This window comes from Pleurodeles waltl, chromosome 5 (genome assembly GCF_031143425.1).
Source record: "Pleurodeles waltl isolate 20211129_DDA chromosome 5, aPleWal1.hap1.20221129, whole genome shotgun sequence".
NCBI lineage: Eukaryota > Metazoa > Chordata > Amphibia > Caudata > Salamandridae > Pleurodeles > Pleurodeles waltl.
In genome coordinates, this window is record NC_090444.1 from 1,545,212,082 (window position 1) to 1,545,230,735 (window position 18,654).

Genomic DNA, 18,654 nt, shown 5'->3' on the forward strand with positions numbered 1-18,654 from the left:
AGCACGCTTTTAACAACCAGTCATAAAAAAAAAGAGAAGACTGGTAACTTCCAAAGATGGGTTGCAACTACCATCATCACCTTTGTGACTACCAAAGTGGCACTGGTGACACCAACAGGCAGGACAGCAAACAGAAAGGGGTCATGGTACATGTGCACCTAGAGGTAGCACCTGTGCGCCTGCAGGAAGCGGATATGAAAATAATCATCCTGCACGTTCAATGCCAACATTCAGAGTCTGGGATTTAGAGCAGAAAAAAGGTGGGCCAAACTGAGCATCTTGAATTTGTCTTTGAGCAGGAAGGCATTGAGAGCTCAAAGTCCTAGAATAGGTAGGAGTCCGTCACACTTTTTCAGCACAAGGAAATAGTAGGAATAGCTGCAGTCCTTAATTCCGATGATGGAACTCTCTATGGATCCTTTGGCCAAAAGGGCCTGTACTTCCCAGCTTAAGATGGTCAGATGATTCTACCACAGGTGTTCCATTGTAGGTAACAAGTGTGTTGGTTTGAAAAGGAAGGGCAAGGAGTAGCCTTGCTGGACAATCTGCAGGACTAATTTTCTGTTTTTGTAAATCCAGCAGAAGTGACTGATCAGTTGTCCACTAAGCGTGCGCTACAGGCGTTTTGTGTTTTCTGCCGTAACAGTAGAAATTTGGAAGAAATACTGTCCCCGATAGCCAGGCTATTGACTGCTGAGCCCATGGCCCCAACACTGAATGGACTGGGAAGTCATCTGTGAGGGTTTTGGAGGCCTGTGCTGTCTATACACCAAGTATCCAGCATATCACCTAAAACAGTGAAATTGTGAGGGTCGTCGGACTGGAGCTAAAAAGCCCATGGAGTGTGTTGTGCCCATCTTTCTTTCAAAGTTTCTAGGGTAGATTCAGGCTTCTCACCAAAAAGGTGGGAGAGGTCAAAAGGTATGTCCATTAGGGACGCCCAGACGTTCCTAGATAAGCCCCCCTGAGTGGTGTTAAAGCACAACACTAGTTTTCACTGTCCTGCCTGTATAATTTGGGGTGTCCAGGCTCGAGCAAATGACGAATTTGGCTGCATCTTGAAAACCTTGAATGGAAGCCTTTAGGTCTTTGGGGACTGCAAGTAAGATCTCGCCCACCATGTCCCAAAGTGCGTGTAACGCGCAAGGGGGCACCTTGTGTTAACTGACCTTACAGCAAGAAACTAAATAGAACATATGCTTGCCAAAAGTATCCACTCATTCTGACTTCCAATCAAGGGGAGGGCTTGGAAAGGCTTTAGGGTTCATGCTACTGGTGGACAACTGCAACACCAAACTTTCCAGGGTCAGGTGTTGAGTAACAAAATCCAGGTCGCCAGTGCCAGGTCTATGGCGATGGGAGAATTCACAATTAAATGAGGGGCCAGAGCATGTGTTAACCCAAGTGCCTCACAGTGTGCCAGTGGAGACCTCATGGACAAGAGGTTAGGTTGGTGCCTGGCAGGTTGCAAGACCTATGTGTGCACAAGCAATTTAACCTCAAAAACAGGGAAGTGGACATCAAGGATTGCAGCAGCCTTTCTGCTGAAAGTTGTTTCCTCTGTTGCTGGTCAGGGGGAAGAACCAAACCAGTGAGCAACTCAGTGGTCTACTGTACCTCCATGTATCAACTGTCTTTGTTATGGGGTGAGACAAATTCATCCTCACCCCCACCAGTGTCATTTCCATAAGGCTGTCTCTAGTCAGCATCAGAGTCAAAATTATGGTGTAATGTGTGTGCGAGGCAACACAGTAGTGAAATTGTTATGAGTAAGATGGATTCCATATAGGCTGTGGCAAATCAAGATATGGATGTGGCCTTGGTCAAGCCAAAACAGTGCAGATTTAGTCAAAACAAAAGGTTGCAGGTGCTCCTCTGCATCAGTGCTGGCATTGATGAATGAAAAGCTGGGGCAGGTGTTCTGCAATGCCGAAGCAGAGCTAGAAGCAGGTTAAAAAAACATCTAGAAAGCATTGAGGACGAATTTGCTGGTGGTGATCCAGCCAAAAATGAGCAGCATTGCCTTGCGGAAGGCTTTTATTTGCTGAAGTGTTGCTGATGGGTCTGGGAATGCAGGGTGTAGTGAATCCTACTTCGTTTTAATGGGATAACAGGAGTTAGCTTAGCCTTTGGCTTGCAGACTCGTGCCCCCTTCACCTAGTGACTTTTAACCTACTTAGCTTGCTCTGTTTAATTATTTATTTCTTCTAAGATGGCTGCCTTGTTTAGAGTTAGGCCACTTGTTATGAGTTACATTATCAGGGTCACCGCGCTAAGGCGTCAAGATCAAGCACCAAAGGCAAACAAACAGTAGGTGTTCACACAGCATGTCTGTTATCTATTGTTTGGGAACACACCTACGTCAGGGGTCCTTGAAGATCTGTATAAATATATCGCACTTTAGACAGATAATCAGAGAGATTCCGACCAGAGGGCATTGCCACTATTGCTGATATCGATGCTGCAGTCGTCTTGACGCTGACCCAGTCTTCGTGTCCATGCGGAGTCTGAGATAGAGACCTCATTCCAAGGTAACGAGGGTTGGGGGCTCCTCTCATGGACATGGCATTGGCAGATTAGGTTTGACAAACCCAGCTCTCCTTTAGGTAGGAGGTTAGGCCTTTCACATTAGGGTATTAGGGCATATTACATCTCGTATGTCTTTTCTATGCATTGGAAGATGGTGGGGGTCTTTGTAATAATGACTCATCTTCACAATTCTGTTTCTTGCATTACTTATTATCCTAATCATTGCAGCCCATGCAACTTATCGCAAATTGCAGTTATGTTGAATAAAAACTATTGAAACTTTACGGCATCTTTGTCATTGCCTGTGTTTGTATGAGACATGATATATCTGTGAGAAATGGGTAATCTCCGTTTAACCACGACACTCCCGGAGATGTCTTACTCTCGAGTCCATGCACAAAGGCTGCCACAAATCACCTTTTACTATTGTGTTTCTGGTGAGGTGCTGGTAGTGAGCCGGTAAGGTTGGGACAACAGTTGTGACTTGTTGTAGGAAAGACATGGTCGCCTACAAACAAAAGTACTGTCATCCTTTAACCAGCAGTCTTGCCTAGAGCAAGAGTCCAAACTACGACATGGCGCCACCAACGATGGTGTTTAGGCACTAATTTACAGATACCCAGACTATCACTGTCTCACAGACAGCAGGTACCCTAAGTACCGTTATACCCAGACGTCCATGGTCTTTGGGAAATTACTCCTCAGATGAAAAGGTAACACCTGATTACTCTGGATGTGGTTCGAGCTAGAACTCATAAAAGGACTTTACTCCCCATTTTTGGTGTTCCATTTTCTAAACAAATATGGCTAACGCCATTGGCATTCCTGAAAATGCTAGACAAGCACTAACACAACATTTATTAATGCATTTACTCTTATAATAGAAGCTAATGAAGCATACCAAACAGAAACATTTTACTGTTGGGTCATATTTCCTGAGGTTGACCAAAGAATACATACATTCCACACATATGAAATTGTGAACGTACCTCAGCGATAGCGAGCATACCAGTTTCATGAAATATTGCTCACATACCAAGAGCATCAGAACTGGATTGAAGGCGCCCTACCACATGTACTACAAAGAGTGAGTTTAGGTCCCTTAAGTAACGACGGACCTACATGGCCTATGTTTGCCACATACACACCTCACCCAGGCATACGGAATATGCCACTAGCAGATCTGCGAGATTTATATAATGAATTAGTGACATTATATAGATGATTAGTTCAGTTCTTAATGCGAACATTAAACACAACAACAGCACTGCCAGCACCTGGTGGTTTTCAATTGGCTACTGGGATTAATCCGCAAACAGTACATACTATTATGGGTAAAGTACCGGTGGAACAGGAAAAAATACCGTTCTGGATTGCCCAGAAAACTAATCAGCTGGAAGCTGTGTTTCCCCATACGGGACCACAGGAAAAACATAGACTGCTCACTATGTGTTGCACTTTGGGATGGTTCACTCTGTGGATGACTGTGCCACATGTGGTACAGTCTTCGCTGCCATATATACTACCACACATGGTACCCCGACACTTGCCAATTTACCAGAAGTGTTAAAACAAATACAAAATGAGCATGGGGCTGCACCAGCCCTGGATCTGGGGATGAAATTAATGCGTAACTTTGACACTGTATCCTCTATAATACTCAGTAACATTAAAGGGGAAGCGGTAGCACTGCCAATTCGCCAGCGTCTCCGGGAAATTCCACGCTAGGAACAAGAGAGACAGTTACCAAAAATTATTTCCGATACCTATTCCAGTTTAGGACGGGATAGTTTGGGAGCCAAACCAAAGAAATTGGAATTACAAGGTACCGCCCATAAGGAGGGTACAAAGCAGGCACAAGAGGGTTCGAAGAAGCGCTGGGACAAACAAAAAGATTTCAAAGAAAGAAGAAATGAGAGAGCTGATTCTCCACACCCACAGAACTCCGAAAGGAGATATAATCTTAGAAATAGGGAGAACATTAAAACTCCAGATAGATTTACTGATTCACGTCCCTCTCGTTCCTTTCAGGATGCACCGGATAGACGTAGCGAGAGAGGGGGCCGTCAAGATCGACATCCTGAATATGTAAAAGAAAAGAAAGACTCTCCGCAGTCTACCATTAAAAAAAGAAGAAAAGACTCCTCAGCAAAAGCCACAGTTTAAAAAGAAAAAGGTGGCAGCACTGACAGCTAAGAATGCCAGTATACTTGAGAACACTGTTGAGGAACAAGACGTGGGCAGTGACTCTGTTAGACAGCGCAGCAGGGGTCACGATATGTTGCCAGAGTCTGAAAGATCATCTGGATGTGACAGCAACTAGCGATTTCATTGCAGTTGAAACAGCGGATGGCTGCGTACTCCCCCGACAGGGTTTATGATTTAAAAATTCAGACAGAGGGAGACATGGAGCGCATTATTAGTGTGATATTTTGGGATGAACTTACTAGTGCTATCCTATTGGCTGAAAGAGACTGGCCACCTGAACACGTCCGCAAGCTCCCGCATGGGGAAGATGTCATTTTGCCTTCTTTCTCTGATCTTGTTCCGGAAGCAGACAAAGAAGCCTATGCTTCTGAATGGGCTTTAGCGCAAGCACCTGCGTTATACCGCAATCATGTAGGTTGGGGCAAGGAGTCTCCTTGTCATGTTATTCCCGTTAGGTCTACACCCCAACCGCAGCCACAATATCCTGTTAAACATGAAGCGAAAACTCCAGTGAGGGAAATACTCGCCCAACTTGAGTACCATGGAGTGATTGAGCCCTGTACATCTGCAATAAATAATCCGTTATTCCCCGTCGCAAAGCCAGACCACTCATATAGAATAGTCATTAAATAGTCATACAGGTACATATGCTATACAGAATTCACACAGCACGGCACTAATAAATACTATACTGCATAAAAAATATAAAACAACATTAGACATTTCTAATGGATTCTTCTGCCAGAATTTAGCACATGAAAGTCCGGACCTGAGCACATTCTCATTTGGCCCTCAGAAACACTTTTGTCGTCTGCCTCAAGGCTATAAGAATAGCCATGGGCTATTTTCAGCCCGTGTAACATCGATACTACACGATATCGATTCCGAGGCGTTATCCTATGTGGATGACATATATCTCACAGACGACGTCCTAGACATTCATCTTGCGAGGGTCGATCGATAATTTTTGGGATTTGCAGATCTCGGTTACAAATTCAATTTTAAGAAAAGCAAGATAGCCTTTCTTAATGTATTATTCCTGGGATATGAGCTATCAAAAGAGGGAAAGAGCCTGGCCCCTCACTTTTTGGAAAAATGTGCTCAACTATACACTCCTAACTTGCTATAGAAACTCCAGTCATTACTAGGTTTCTTTAATTTTGTCAGAACATACATTCCAGATTATGCACAACGGATCAAGCCACTTTATGACTTGGTTCAGCCCAAATTTTCTAGCAGGCACTGGACAAGTGAATACACGCACATCTTTAGGGAAATGCAACGGGACATGCTAGAAGTTAAACACTTGCACACACGTGACAATAAAACAAATTTGGTCATCAGAATAATTGCTGGTGCCACTGGATTTACTTATGTCACCTTTAATGAGGATGACACAGTACCCACATCATATAAATCACATTTATACTCCAATGCTGAACAGCGTTTTGCACCTACAGAAAAAATTCTGACGACAGTTCAGATGGCTGTCATAAAAGAGAGGCCACTTGCCCAGGGGAAACGTATTATTGTTGTCTCCCCAGTGCCGGCCTTAGAGGCTGTCACCAAAGCAAGCGTTCCCAATGCTAAAGGATTACATCCACGTTGGATTCAATGGGCAACGTCTCTGACCGCCACTGATGTCGATTACATTTTTTATCTAAAACTTCAGACATAAGAATTTCTCCAGTACGAACAAGAGTACCCTGCTCCTCTAAATATTTTGCCACTACACAACTACCATACTGTCATATACACTGATGGTTCAGCACAACCGGCTGTAGGTACTAAACATCAATACTCTGCAGCTTGCGCAGCTGTGAGCGGAGTGATGGAAGATGGAATTTTCGACCCTCACAATACCTACACGCAGACCTTGGGGGACTGCATAGCCCAGTTGGCTGAGCTTAAAGCTCTCATTCTAGCACTAGAACATACTGAGCCAGATTGCCAGACTTTAATAGTCTGTGACTCTTATTACTGCGTCCAGTCATACAATGACTATCTCAACCATTGGAAACTGAATGGGTTTAGAGATTCTAAAGGGAACACCATTAAACACAAAATACTGATCTTAAGGATAAGCTGCTGTGTGTCCATGTAGTCCATACATTGGGACACGAACGTGTAGGAGTACACGTTACCGGTAATACACAGGCTGATGAAGCGGCCAAAGCAGCAGTAGCTACGGCTTCTGTGGCTGCAGTGACTCGTTCTCAGACGAGATTGGATAATGAAATATTGGTTGCCGTTAAAGTTTCGGCTGCAGGCAAACACCTTCCGAAAGGATACCCTACAAACTATACTTACCATATCAGTGCGCAGAATGTTACTTACACAACAATTCCTGGGGTTGGAGATCGAGTGATTCCCAATGAAGACCAGAGATTAGATCTAATTAAAGCAGCGCATGAGGGTATTGCTTCTGCACATGCTGGTATACAGGCCACAATAACACTCCTACAGAAATGCTTCTGGTGGCCTGGTCTATGCAGACGAACAAAGCAGTATATCCTTCACTGTGACATTTGCCAGCAGATCAAGGGTTCTAATATCAAACGCCCACGGCAGACATCCCTCTTAGTGTCCAACAGGCCACTACAGTGTGTGTACCTGGACCATTGTGGTCCCTTACAGCCTGATGGTGCATACAAATACATTTTAGTCGCTGTAGATTCTTGTTCTAGATTCCTGTGTGTATGGCCACAGCGGTTGGCTGGCACCCAGACTGTTATAAAAGACTTGCTGATCTTTATCTGTACATATGCGGTTGCAGCATTCCAATCAGACCAGGGCCCTGCATTTGCCTCTATGACATTCAGGGATACCATGGGGACGATGGGTGTTGAACTCCATTACAAATCACCATACCATCCTGAGGGAAATTCGGTCGTGGAGAGGCGGAATCGTGATCTAAAGCAGTCCTTAACAGCTTGAGTATTAGGTTCAGGCCGCAGTTGGTTACATCACCTATATGGGGTCCAGACAGCACTGAATAATCTGCCAAGATGGTCCTTGGGGGGACGCACTCCATATGAGGTTCTCTTTGGGATACATATGTATGTCCCAGATCTTGATGCCCCTGGTATGGTTGCAGCAGAAACACCATTTGACATAAATTAACATCTCACTGTTTTACAGGAGCTTCAGTAATTTTGTGATGATAAGTCATCTGCAAGTGCTGCCACCTTAGGAATAAAGGATTTAGCGAAAACTTCAACTGGCTGGATTCCTAAAGTTGGGGATCTGGTTTGTGAGAAGATTGCAGTGAAGAAAGAATTCGGTCCATCATACAGAGCACCTGTACCGGTCTTGGGAATAAAAGGCACCAGGACTGTCATCTTACCACCACTGTCTGGTTCTAAGACAAACAGATTCATCTCCATTGATGACATCAAACTACACCATGTGGCCGATCCTTCACAGTAGACCAAGCGGTCCCTTGGGTGGTTCCCAATACCCTCTCACTACCCAACAGGCCATACATCTATATAGTAGGACGAACATCACTGCTACAGACTATGCAACAATGTCCACTGCTGTCCCAGACACCTCCTTCACCGTGGGGAGTGCGGAAAATGAACTTTTGTTGGTTCCAGTTACTACTTCAGTGACCACCCCGGTTCAAGATCTAGCTGTTTTTTAACACAAACACATCACAGACTAACGACCCTGTCTATCAAGAGCCCCCAAGTGAAGTGGACCATAGTACGGATGGTGCACTGGCTCCCGTGTTTGCAGAGACTGCCTCTGGCTATTTCATTGACATTGATGATTTTTCTTCAGACACATCCACTACGGTGATTGACAATGTTTCAAAAAGTAGTAAGCTGTATAAATGGCTTAAAAAGAACTATTTGAAATAACCATGGAACTACTTATGGGTCTGTTTGACATTTTTTGCATTCTTTTTATGGATTGGTTTTGTGACTGTTTTCTTTTTGCTTATAAATGGTCACTATATTCTTGATCGCTCCGCTGTGGAGTCTGTTGATGAAATTTTAACACCACATCATTCTTCACATAAGGTCCGGAGAGATTTGTCCCCTGTAAATATTACAGCTATACCGATTTCTGATGGGATTGTGTGGGACAAAGTTCAATTCGATATATACGGGCCTACTGAAATTATTCAAATACCATACGTGTTCAAAATTTCAATGACTGATGTAATTACACCTGATGTCTCTGATGATTGGGATGGCCAAACAGTTGATTCCATGCTAACTGAAATGAAGGACTATTCTGCTTTTGCAATGAATTATGGGGAAATGTTCTGCTATAACAATTGGGGACATTACTACCTATACCGTGCCACTAGATATAGGCCAGTATTAAATTACACACAGTGGGAAAACTGTTCTACACCACCAGTGGGGAGCCCACAGTATTATTATAGTGATAAATTAACATACTTTTCTGGGCATGACACAAGAAAAGCAGAGTCATATTAAGATACCTCTGGCACAATTTAGGAACATTTTGCTAACTGATACAAAACTGATTTATTCAGATCCTTTTGTTTCCCGGCTCGCAGTTGAAAGTTATGAATACTGGAAGTGCTATTGATTTGAAAAGTGTATGGGGAACACAAGATTGGCAGATACAGGGTAGGGAGGCTTTATTCCGAGCATGCCTGATTCCTGTACAAATGATTTTCTTAAATGACACAATTCAGCAGACATCCTGTCTGGGGTTAGCAAAAATTAAACACTTGAATATGCCCAGTATCCCCACCCCGGCAAAGTTCAAAGATTGGCAATACTTCCTCAATATCACTGAGGACAAGCTAGATGCAATGGTTAAGGATGGTACTTATAATTCTTCACTTTCCAGTCCCAGAGGGTGGTTAATACGGCCCACTAACACAAATGAGTGTCAAGCTCATTTTTTGAACTCTTCAGGGTTTTTTTTCAGTTAACAGGCCAGACCCTCGCTTTGTATCGGGTCAACATACAGGTATAGTTACGACATACAGTGTGGGTAAGCTGTGCCAGCAGTGGGTACAGACCAACACGTTAGCCGCAGTTAAAAAACATCTGAACACTCTTTCTGAAGATATAGACTTGCAGGATTTTCTGCTGGGTCCTAGGAAATAGTGCTCGAAAAGGTTTTTATATGCTATGTACAATGAAATTTGGAAACTTTCCCAGATTGAGGCTGCTGCGTGTTTAAGGCAATTGGATAAAGAAAATTTAGAAAAAGCATTAGCTGTTGTCGACAATGACATGAATACACTGTCCAACAGGATATATTCACTATCAAATATAGGGGGTGATTCTAACCCTGGCGGGCGGCGGAGGCCGCCCGCCAGAGTTCCCCCCTCCAGAATACCGCACCGCGGTCAGAAGACCGCTGCGGTTATTCTGGGTTTCCCACTGGGCTGGCGGGCGACCGCCAAAAGGCCGCCCGCCAGCCCAGTGGGAAACACCCTTCCCACGAGGAAGCCGGCTCCGAATGGAGCCGGCGGTGTGGGAAGGTGCGACGGGTGCAGTTGCACCCGTCGCGAATTTCAGTGTCTGCAAAGCAGACACTGAAATTCTTTGTGGGGCCCTCCTACGGGGGCCCCTGCAGTGCCCATGCCAGGGGCCCCCAGGGGCCCCACGACACCCCATACCGCCATCCTGTTCCTGGCGGGCGAACCGCCAGGAACAGGATGGCGGTATGGGGTGTATGAATCCCCATGGCGGCGCAGCTTTCATCTGGGCAGTGGAAAACCGGCGGGAGACTGCCGGTTTTCCTCTTCTGACCGCGGCCAAACCGCCGCGGTCAGAATGCCCTGCGGGGCACCGCCAGCCTGTTGGCGGTGCTCCCGCCGACCCTGGCCCCGGCAGTCAAGGACCGCCGGGGTCAGAATCACCCCCATAGTGTCGTCTGCTATTGATATCAATCAGACAGACTTATCCCGGTTATATCATGGGCAAACACAGCTACGTTCCATCATGCAGCTGGGTTGGACACTACAGACACTGAAAAATGGCCGCATTCCATGGAAGTATATGAACAGGAGTGAATTCTTCACTGCTTTTAATTTTTTTAAGGAACAACAGACAATGGCTAAAAGGGAGGCTAGTTTCACCATGCTTCGCGTAGAAAAGTTAGATAAATTACCCTTCACGGTAGCAGAGAGTCCTTCAACTATCTGGCTCTTACATGGCATAATTAATTTGCCGATTTCGACCTTTAGTTTCTCGAGCTGCCTGAAACATCTTGCAGTGGGACGGTACGAGCAACTAGGAGATAGCTATATTAAGGAAGAGTGGGAGTTGCCCTTTGACTACAGACGTCTGAACGGCGAAACAGAGGTCTTTCTTAGTGGAAGCGAATGTAAGACTGCTGTTCGTCATTCAATGGTATGCATGCAGGTGTCTCTTCACGGTCTTTGCAATGCGGGGGTCGCAAATTTGGCCTGCTTGTTGAAAGGTACTCCCATCCCTTTGATTCGCCCGGTATTTCATGTACTTTCCAATTGGAAGTTATGTGGTACTGAACGATCAAAGTTGTTGCGGCATGCGACCAGGAATTGCCTACGCAATCTCGTTCTCGAAGGTCGTTACGTGTTGTGGACATGTTTTGTTTCCCCCCACATGAGAGATAAAAGTATCTGACATGTGGCCCCACAGAGATACTATTAATGTGAACTATGAAAAGCTGAGCAGGCTAAAGGCGCTATTGTTTCAAAAACAGGTCGCCTTGACATCCGCAAAGGAGACGTATGCTTTCCAGATTGCGAGATCATCAGCCGAGATACAATCCCTATTAAATACCAACTTCCCCAAGCACTTTGGAGAACTGGTATCCAGAATATTCAATGCTTCAAGCACTACTGGGATTGTTCACTTCTTTAAGGCTGTCAGGTCTGGTTTTGTATCTATCTTCCAGACTGTCTTCGGAGGCATCCCGTCAGCCATCCACTCGCTCTTTTCAAGTGTGTTTGGTGGCTTTCCAACTATTTTGGCTTTGATTGCCGGACTACTACGGCTATTTCTTCTGATTCGCAGTGGTTGTTTCTTTCCAGCAACACAGAGCAATGGAGCCGCTCCCACCAACTCCACTGTGCCGTGAGCGCATGGTTCGAATCTTCGGTGCACCCTTGCTGGTGGAATTGGAGCATGACAGGTCGTTGTCATTTCGGCCCCTTCTCTGGTGCGTACAACCAAGTCTTCCGTTGCATATGGTGTCTCTTTGAACATCTGCCTATGGTCTGTCTTGCTGTTGCACCGACATCTCCTGTGGACCACGCACTGCTGATGTCCCCGATGAGGGTTCATACACGGCCATGCCCCTTGAGACTGAGGTTGCTCCGCGAGGCCACCTAGGAGCCTTCCGTTTTGAGATCTACTACAGATGAGGACATTGCAACGGATAACGTTACACAAGGAAATACTGCTCACTACTGCTCTGTGGATCCGTTTGTCCGCCCAGCACTCGATTTTACATCAGATGATGTTGACTCATTTTTGAGGTCCTTGGTTGGTGACTTCGATGACACTCTTCAAGATCATGCATACAGCACATAATTTGATGATTTGATTTGCCATTCCAGTTTTGAAATTGTACACTTCAATTAACTTGCTTTGCCACGCTGTGCTTGTCATGGTTGACATAAACATCTCTGTATGTGTTTTAGTGACATTGTTTTTATTATCTTTTTAACACATTTTAAAGATTTCTTAGCTGATTTTTTTTATACTTTTAGCTTTTAGTTCAGAGCAATTTTACCGTTTGGGTTCCTATACTTTCGTCATACCTGTTACGGCAATGGGGAGGGTGTAGTGAATCCTACTTCGTTTTAATGGGATAACAGGAGTTAGCCTAGCATTTGGCTTGCAGACTCGTGCCCCCGTCACCTAGTGACTTTTAACCTACTTGGCTTGCTCTTTCTTAGCACATTTAATTATTCATTTCTTCTAAGATGGCTGCCTTGTTTAGAGTTAGGCCACTTGTTATGAGTTACATCATCAGTGTCACCTCACTAAGGCGTCAAGATCAAGCACCAAAGACAAACAAACAGTAGGTGTTCACACTTGGGGATTTTCCCTCTCTATACTTTCGAGGGATTGTTTATATTAATTGCCGTCCCAAGCATGTCTGTTATCTATTGTTTGGGAACACACCTACGTCAGGGGTCCTTGAAGATCTGTATAAATATATCGCACTTTAGACAGATAATCAGAGGGATTCCGACCAGAGGGCATCTCCACCATCGCTGATATCGATGCTGCAGTCGTTTTGATGCTGACCCAGTCTTCGTGTCCCTGCGGAGTCTGAGATAGAGACCTCATTCCAAGGTAACGAGGGTTGGGGGCTCCTCTCATGGACATGGCATTGGCAGATTAGGTTTAACAAACCCATCTCTCCTTTAGGTAAGAGGTTAGGCCTTTCAGATTAGGGTATTAGGGCATATTACATCTCGTATGTCTTTTCTATGCATTGCAAGAAGGTGGGTGTCTTTGTAATAATGACTCTCGTCTTCAGAATTCTGTTTCTTGCATTACTCATTATCCTAATCATTGCAGCCCATGCAACTTATCGCAAATTGCAGTTATGTTGAATAAAAACTATTGAAACCTTACTGCATCTTTGTCATTGCCTGTGTTTGTATGAGACATGATATATCTGTGAGAAAGGGGTAATCTCCGTTTAACCACGACACTCCCCGAGATGTCTTACTCTTGAGTCCATGAGTAAAGGCTGCCACAAATCACCTTTTCCTATAGTGTTTCTGGTGAGGTGCTGCTAGTGAGCTCGTAAGGTTGGGATAACAGTTGCGACTTGTTGTAGGAAAGACGCAGTCGCCTACAAACAAAAGTACTGTCATCCTTTAACCAGCAGTCTTGCCTAGAGCAAGAGTCCAAACTACGACAAGGGTACATCTCAAACAGAGACTGAATTGTCTCCTAAGTCGAAAGGGAGAGAGACAGTGAGGCATAACAATAATACCCTCATGCCTCAACCAGAGAAAGGCAGGAAGGAGCAATGATTAGACTTCTTATGTTCCTTTTTTGACTTGGATGAAGACTGACCAGAAGGAAAATCTGGAAGGACTCTGGGAGTGGGTCTGTTCTCTCGACATCGACTTTGAGTAGAAGCTGCGCAGAGCCTTCCTGTGCATCACCACATAAGCTTTGCCTTATGACCTCTGATAGCTCCCAGGGGTAACCTAGGCATAGTCCTTGCAGGCCCTGTAGTCGTGCAGCAAATTATAACACCATATGCAGCATGAATACTTTTAGCAAGCTGATTAACAAACAGGTGGGCTCTCTCTGAATTTAGAGGTTTGTCCTAGACCGGGCATGAAAAGACAATGACTTCACTATCCACAAAAGTAAATTATTCTCATAGGCTGATTTGAGATTCAGGAAAGAGTTCCAACAAAAACATATTTGATTTGAGAAATTCAGCATAATAGTCCTTTGACTATTTGCCACATTAAATATTAAAACTGTAACTACAGCAAAATGAAAATCAGAATTTGCAAGGTCCACAAACCCTTTTTTGTTCTTTGGCTGCTTTCCTCACATTGATACTTTGCCCCTCTTTTTCATATTTCATAGTAAATGAGGAAAGAATTTCATACAGTTCCTCTGCTTGTGCAGGACGGGGTACATCTCCAGATAAAATTTCACAAGCACGGATTTCTTGGCAATAAAATCTGGAAATAAGAATAGACAGTTTCTTCATTTAAAATCACTGGTAAAATACAAAAATAATTTTTTACAGCACGATGCCAAAAGAGACATTTTTCACATGTATTCATCAGTGTACTTTTAGAAAAGGCAGCATGCACTTTTTTCTTGATATAAGGGTGTGGTACTGTTATGTTCATTTAGGCACATTACCAGATAGAACAGACTTAAACCAGAGGTTGAAGTCAGTGGAATTTACTTAAAAAGCTTTTTTAATATCATTATTGGTCCTATACTTTTTGTTACAAAAAAAGTTCCTGCATGGTGAATGCTGCCACCACGTTGCCTCTGGCTGAAAATTAAGGACGGCATCTCCTGCTCATTGAAGCGAGAGGACAGGCAGCTGAAGAACAAAAAAGAAAGACTTCTTTCCAGAGAGCCTCTGGTGTTGTACAATTGGTTAACTGACAATTCTAAAGGCTGCTTGAAAACAGAATTGATTTTAATTGATAGAATCATTTGTAGCTTCATGGTGATAGAGTTAATCTTTTTAAGCAGTAACTTAAGGCTCTTTCCAGTTCCGGAATGTGCTCTTCAAATGGAGGCCTACAAAAAAGGTTTGCACTAGGTACAGTTTGAGTGTGTAGTACTGAAAATAGAACTTTTTAAAACAATTAAACACTGAATCATTCCGCACAGTTTGGGACAGCCTGTCTTACATTGGTTGTCGCGTATCATACTGTGTGCAATACATTTTTTAATTGATGACTTCTATTCAAAGTACTTCTGTCAATGGTGACCTCCTAGCGCTATATAACACTCTTCGCCAGTTAATCAACCAAGATTTGGACCAGGGACCCTCTGGTTACTCACACAGACATCATTGATGATCGCATTAACAAACTGACAAACTGACGTTTCCTACTATAGCAATGCATTTTCCACAGGTTAATTAAACTTGGATTTATTGCTTGGTCTGGCCTACAAGACAGCCTCTAGCTGCCTGGTAGACTAAAGCCTATTGTGGACGATACTAGAGGTTTATAACAGGCTTACAATCCATCCACTGCTTAACAATGGCTGGCTGTATTGTCACACATGTAAGCTTGCTTTCCTGTTCTTGCTTTTGTTCCCCCCAACTACCGGCTGGATCATACCCTCTTTACAATTCATTTGAATGGCTGACTTATATCCCTCCATTGCTCACATATTAGGAGCTACTGTCTTCTTTTCCATTAAACACTTCAGGAGAGTTCATGTGTTTCGTTGCTCTCCTTCTTGTGTATCGCTTTGCTGCACCCAATAACCACACCCCTCCCGCAGCCTACACTGGTATTGCCAGTCTGGCTTTCTTGGCTCCCAATCTAGTCCTTTTTAATAGACTTGGATCCATTTTTTTACCTTGGGGAAGAATTTATTTTCTTACATTGCAGGGAATATTCTTGCCAAAACCAAGATGGAGTAACTACTTCCCGGCAATGCTATGAATGTATCTGTTTGAGTTTCTTACTAAGGTTCTCTTGACAGCTTCTGTTTTCTTCATGGTCCCAGTTTCCCTGCAAATTGCCTGCTTCTGTTCTCTCCTATTTTCAGAGTTTTTTTTTACCTAGATCAGATGCTTTTTCACTGAAACACTGGCATTTCAGTGATCTCTAACTGGCTTCCTTATGTTCCAATTATTCTGACTTCTCGATCAAGGACTAGTCCTTAAGAGAGATAGGCTTTACCAGAGAGAAAAAGACCACCATGAACCACCAGTAGAAGAAAGGTGTTTGACAAAGTGCAACACCCACCAACATTTTGATTCTGATTCTTAGATGGATCAAGTCCAAGATCTCATAGCAGCCGCAAATGCCTCAATGACCCAGGTCCAAGCCTTGATCACAGAACATACCACTTGAGGTGTTTCTTTAGCCCTACTACAACAGAATACTTTGGATCCACCCATTGTTGACCTTGTTGAACAAAAGCTTGATCTCAATGAAGAATTTCTTGAAATTTCTAGTGTGCACTTCTCATTTCAAAAACCCGCCTCTATGCTACTGGTGCCAAGGTAGGGGATCGTCATTAGCAACTTAATAGGCAGTGCCCTGTCATGGGCTACACCTCTGGACGCTAGAGAAAGTCTTCTTGGATAACTATCCTGGAATTCTACGGTATTTCAAAATTATGCTTGACCATCATGATCGGGCGTACCGCTTACATGGAGAGTTACTGGTGATCTGATAAGGCTGAATGGGTAAGCAAGCCTATAGTAAACAATTTACTATTTTGCCAAAGATACTGATTAGAATGTTTATATGTAAATTGCTATCTTTCAGAAAAGATTAGAGGATGAATTAAAGGATAAACTGTCTTGGGTGTTTTGGCCTTCCCCAGGGCTAATAACTCTTGTTCCACAAATAGACAGTCAGATAAAGGAGTGAAGATCTGAGACAAGAAAGAGTTAATGTTGCACTTTTCGGTATTCAGCTTCTGTGAACCATGAAGGAGAGACTGTAGAGGGCGAACCTATGCCATTCGGTTTGACCCAAAGGCCCTTTTCTGAAGAGGAAACACAGGAAAGAAGGTTTGTGCCTGAATTTTAGTTAGAAGGGGGACCTTTAAAATGGTTGCACTGTTCTGTCTAAGAATGCGGAAAACAAGCTAACTAACCCATAAACTAAGGAGAAGAGCTTTAGTCATCAATCCTAGTCACAAATACATTAACTTAACTCAATTTCTGGATTCCTTTTTTCTCAGTCCATCTTAACTAGATGTGATATTCCTATTTCAAGCTCAGTTTTGATTGATCAAGAGGCATCAGAAACTTATAGGGATATAAGGCGGGCCAATGAAAATTATAATACTCTATTCTCTAAAAATCCACAACCACTTATATTTAGAGGCAGTGGATGGTACTCCTGTGATTTCAGGACCTGCCAAGGAACAGACTAAAGTGTTGAAACTAAAGATCTCCAAATAAATTATTTACTAACCTTTGACCAGATTGCAGTCTGTGCATCCTATAATTCTTGATATAAATTGTCTGGCTGTCCATAATCCCTTAATAAACTGGTCAGCTAAAACTTTTGTTTTGCAATCTGTATTTCATGTACAACATTGCATTCCAAGTGCAGAAAACAATTCCAGTTTATTGCAAAGTAATGTATACAAAGCAAGCCGGGTAGTGGTGGCAAGTAAGATGCACATCCCAAATGTGGTCACAGTATGAATGTGGCATTTTAGATAGAAAACTGTAGATGCAATGCGGTCAAGTACACTCCACTACCCTAGGGTGTATTTTGGTGTTCAGAACAAACACTTCAACAAAGTTAAAAACAGACACCACTGCACTCAGAAAGTCCATATATAAATCAGTCTTTCAGTTGAAAACAGTTGTGAAATGATCCTTTATTATAAGACATTAGCATAGGTCCATCGAGTGATTAACCTTCCTTAACCACAGCCATCGTACTCAGTTGGATGAACATCTTTGCATAAGCAATCCAACACGTGTTTCGTCACAAGTGGCTTTTTCAAGGCTTCAAGGTATATACAAACAGCTATGGTAATAAATACCCTATCAAAGAACGTTTGAGGATGATAGCATGTTAAAATGGAGTGTGAAAGTACAAATGTTGAATCATGCATCAACTGAAGAGAAAATGTGGTAAGTTGCTCGTTTGCCAAAAAGAAAGGGAAGTAGTGAGAGAGCTGATCGTAAAAACGCACATTATATAAGTAAGAAAGTCGAAGAACCCAGTATCAGCATACCCTGAGTGCTGATACCATAGTAGCGATGGCGTAAGAAAAGTGTTACAAATAAAATATTGTATTAAAACCTCATCACCAACATCAGGGAGTTACCTAGAAATGGTGATAGTGTATCATAGCTGAGAAATGAAGAAAAACATACCTCAAAGCAAAGGCACAGTCCAGAAAGTACCAAATGTATGTAGAAAGAAGATATGATATGCTTCAGAAATATGGTTATGAGTAACTCTTTCATGGAAGTCACAAGGAAGAAAAGTGGCAGTTATGTGAGACCATGATAAGTCTCAAATCTCTGAGGGAATAAAATTCCAGGTAAAGTTTGACACCGTGAATTATCTATAAAGCATACAAAGATTATAAAAGATATGCATGAGTGGCGGGGACTAAATGTGAACTAATTAATATATATTGATGGCAATTGTTATATAACTAGTAAGCACCAGTATCAAAGTATAAAAAAAAGGGTTAAATGTACATGGAAAATGTTTTAAAAATGATTAGCACAAGTATCTAGGAGTGCAAAAAATAATAG

The 18,654-nt window shown here is 43.2% G+C and overlaps 1 protein-coding gene across 1 annotated transcript in view; it reads right to left on the reverse strand.

Moving 5' to 3' along the window:
* The window catches only part of SH3YL1 (SH3 and SYLF domain containing 1), a 414,394-nt gene that overhangs the window by 191,068 nt on the left and 204,672 nt on the right, over positions 1-18,654 (reverse strand). Inside the window, exon 7 of the mRNA XM_069235839.1 lies at positions 14,230-14,392. Within this exon, the coding sequence (XP_069091940.1) occupies positions 14,230-14,392 (163 nt within the window). The remainder of the gene's footprint in view (positions 1-14,229; positions 14,393-18,654) is intronic.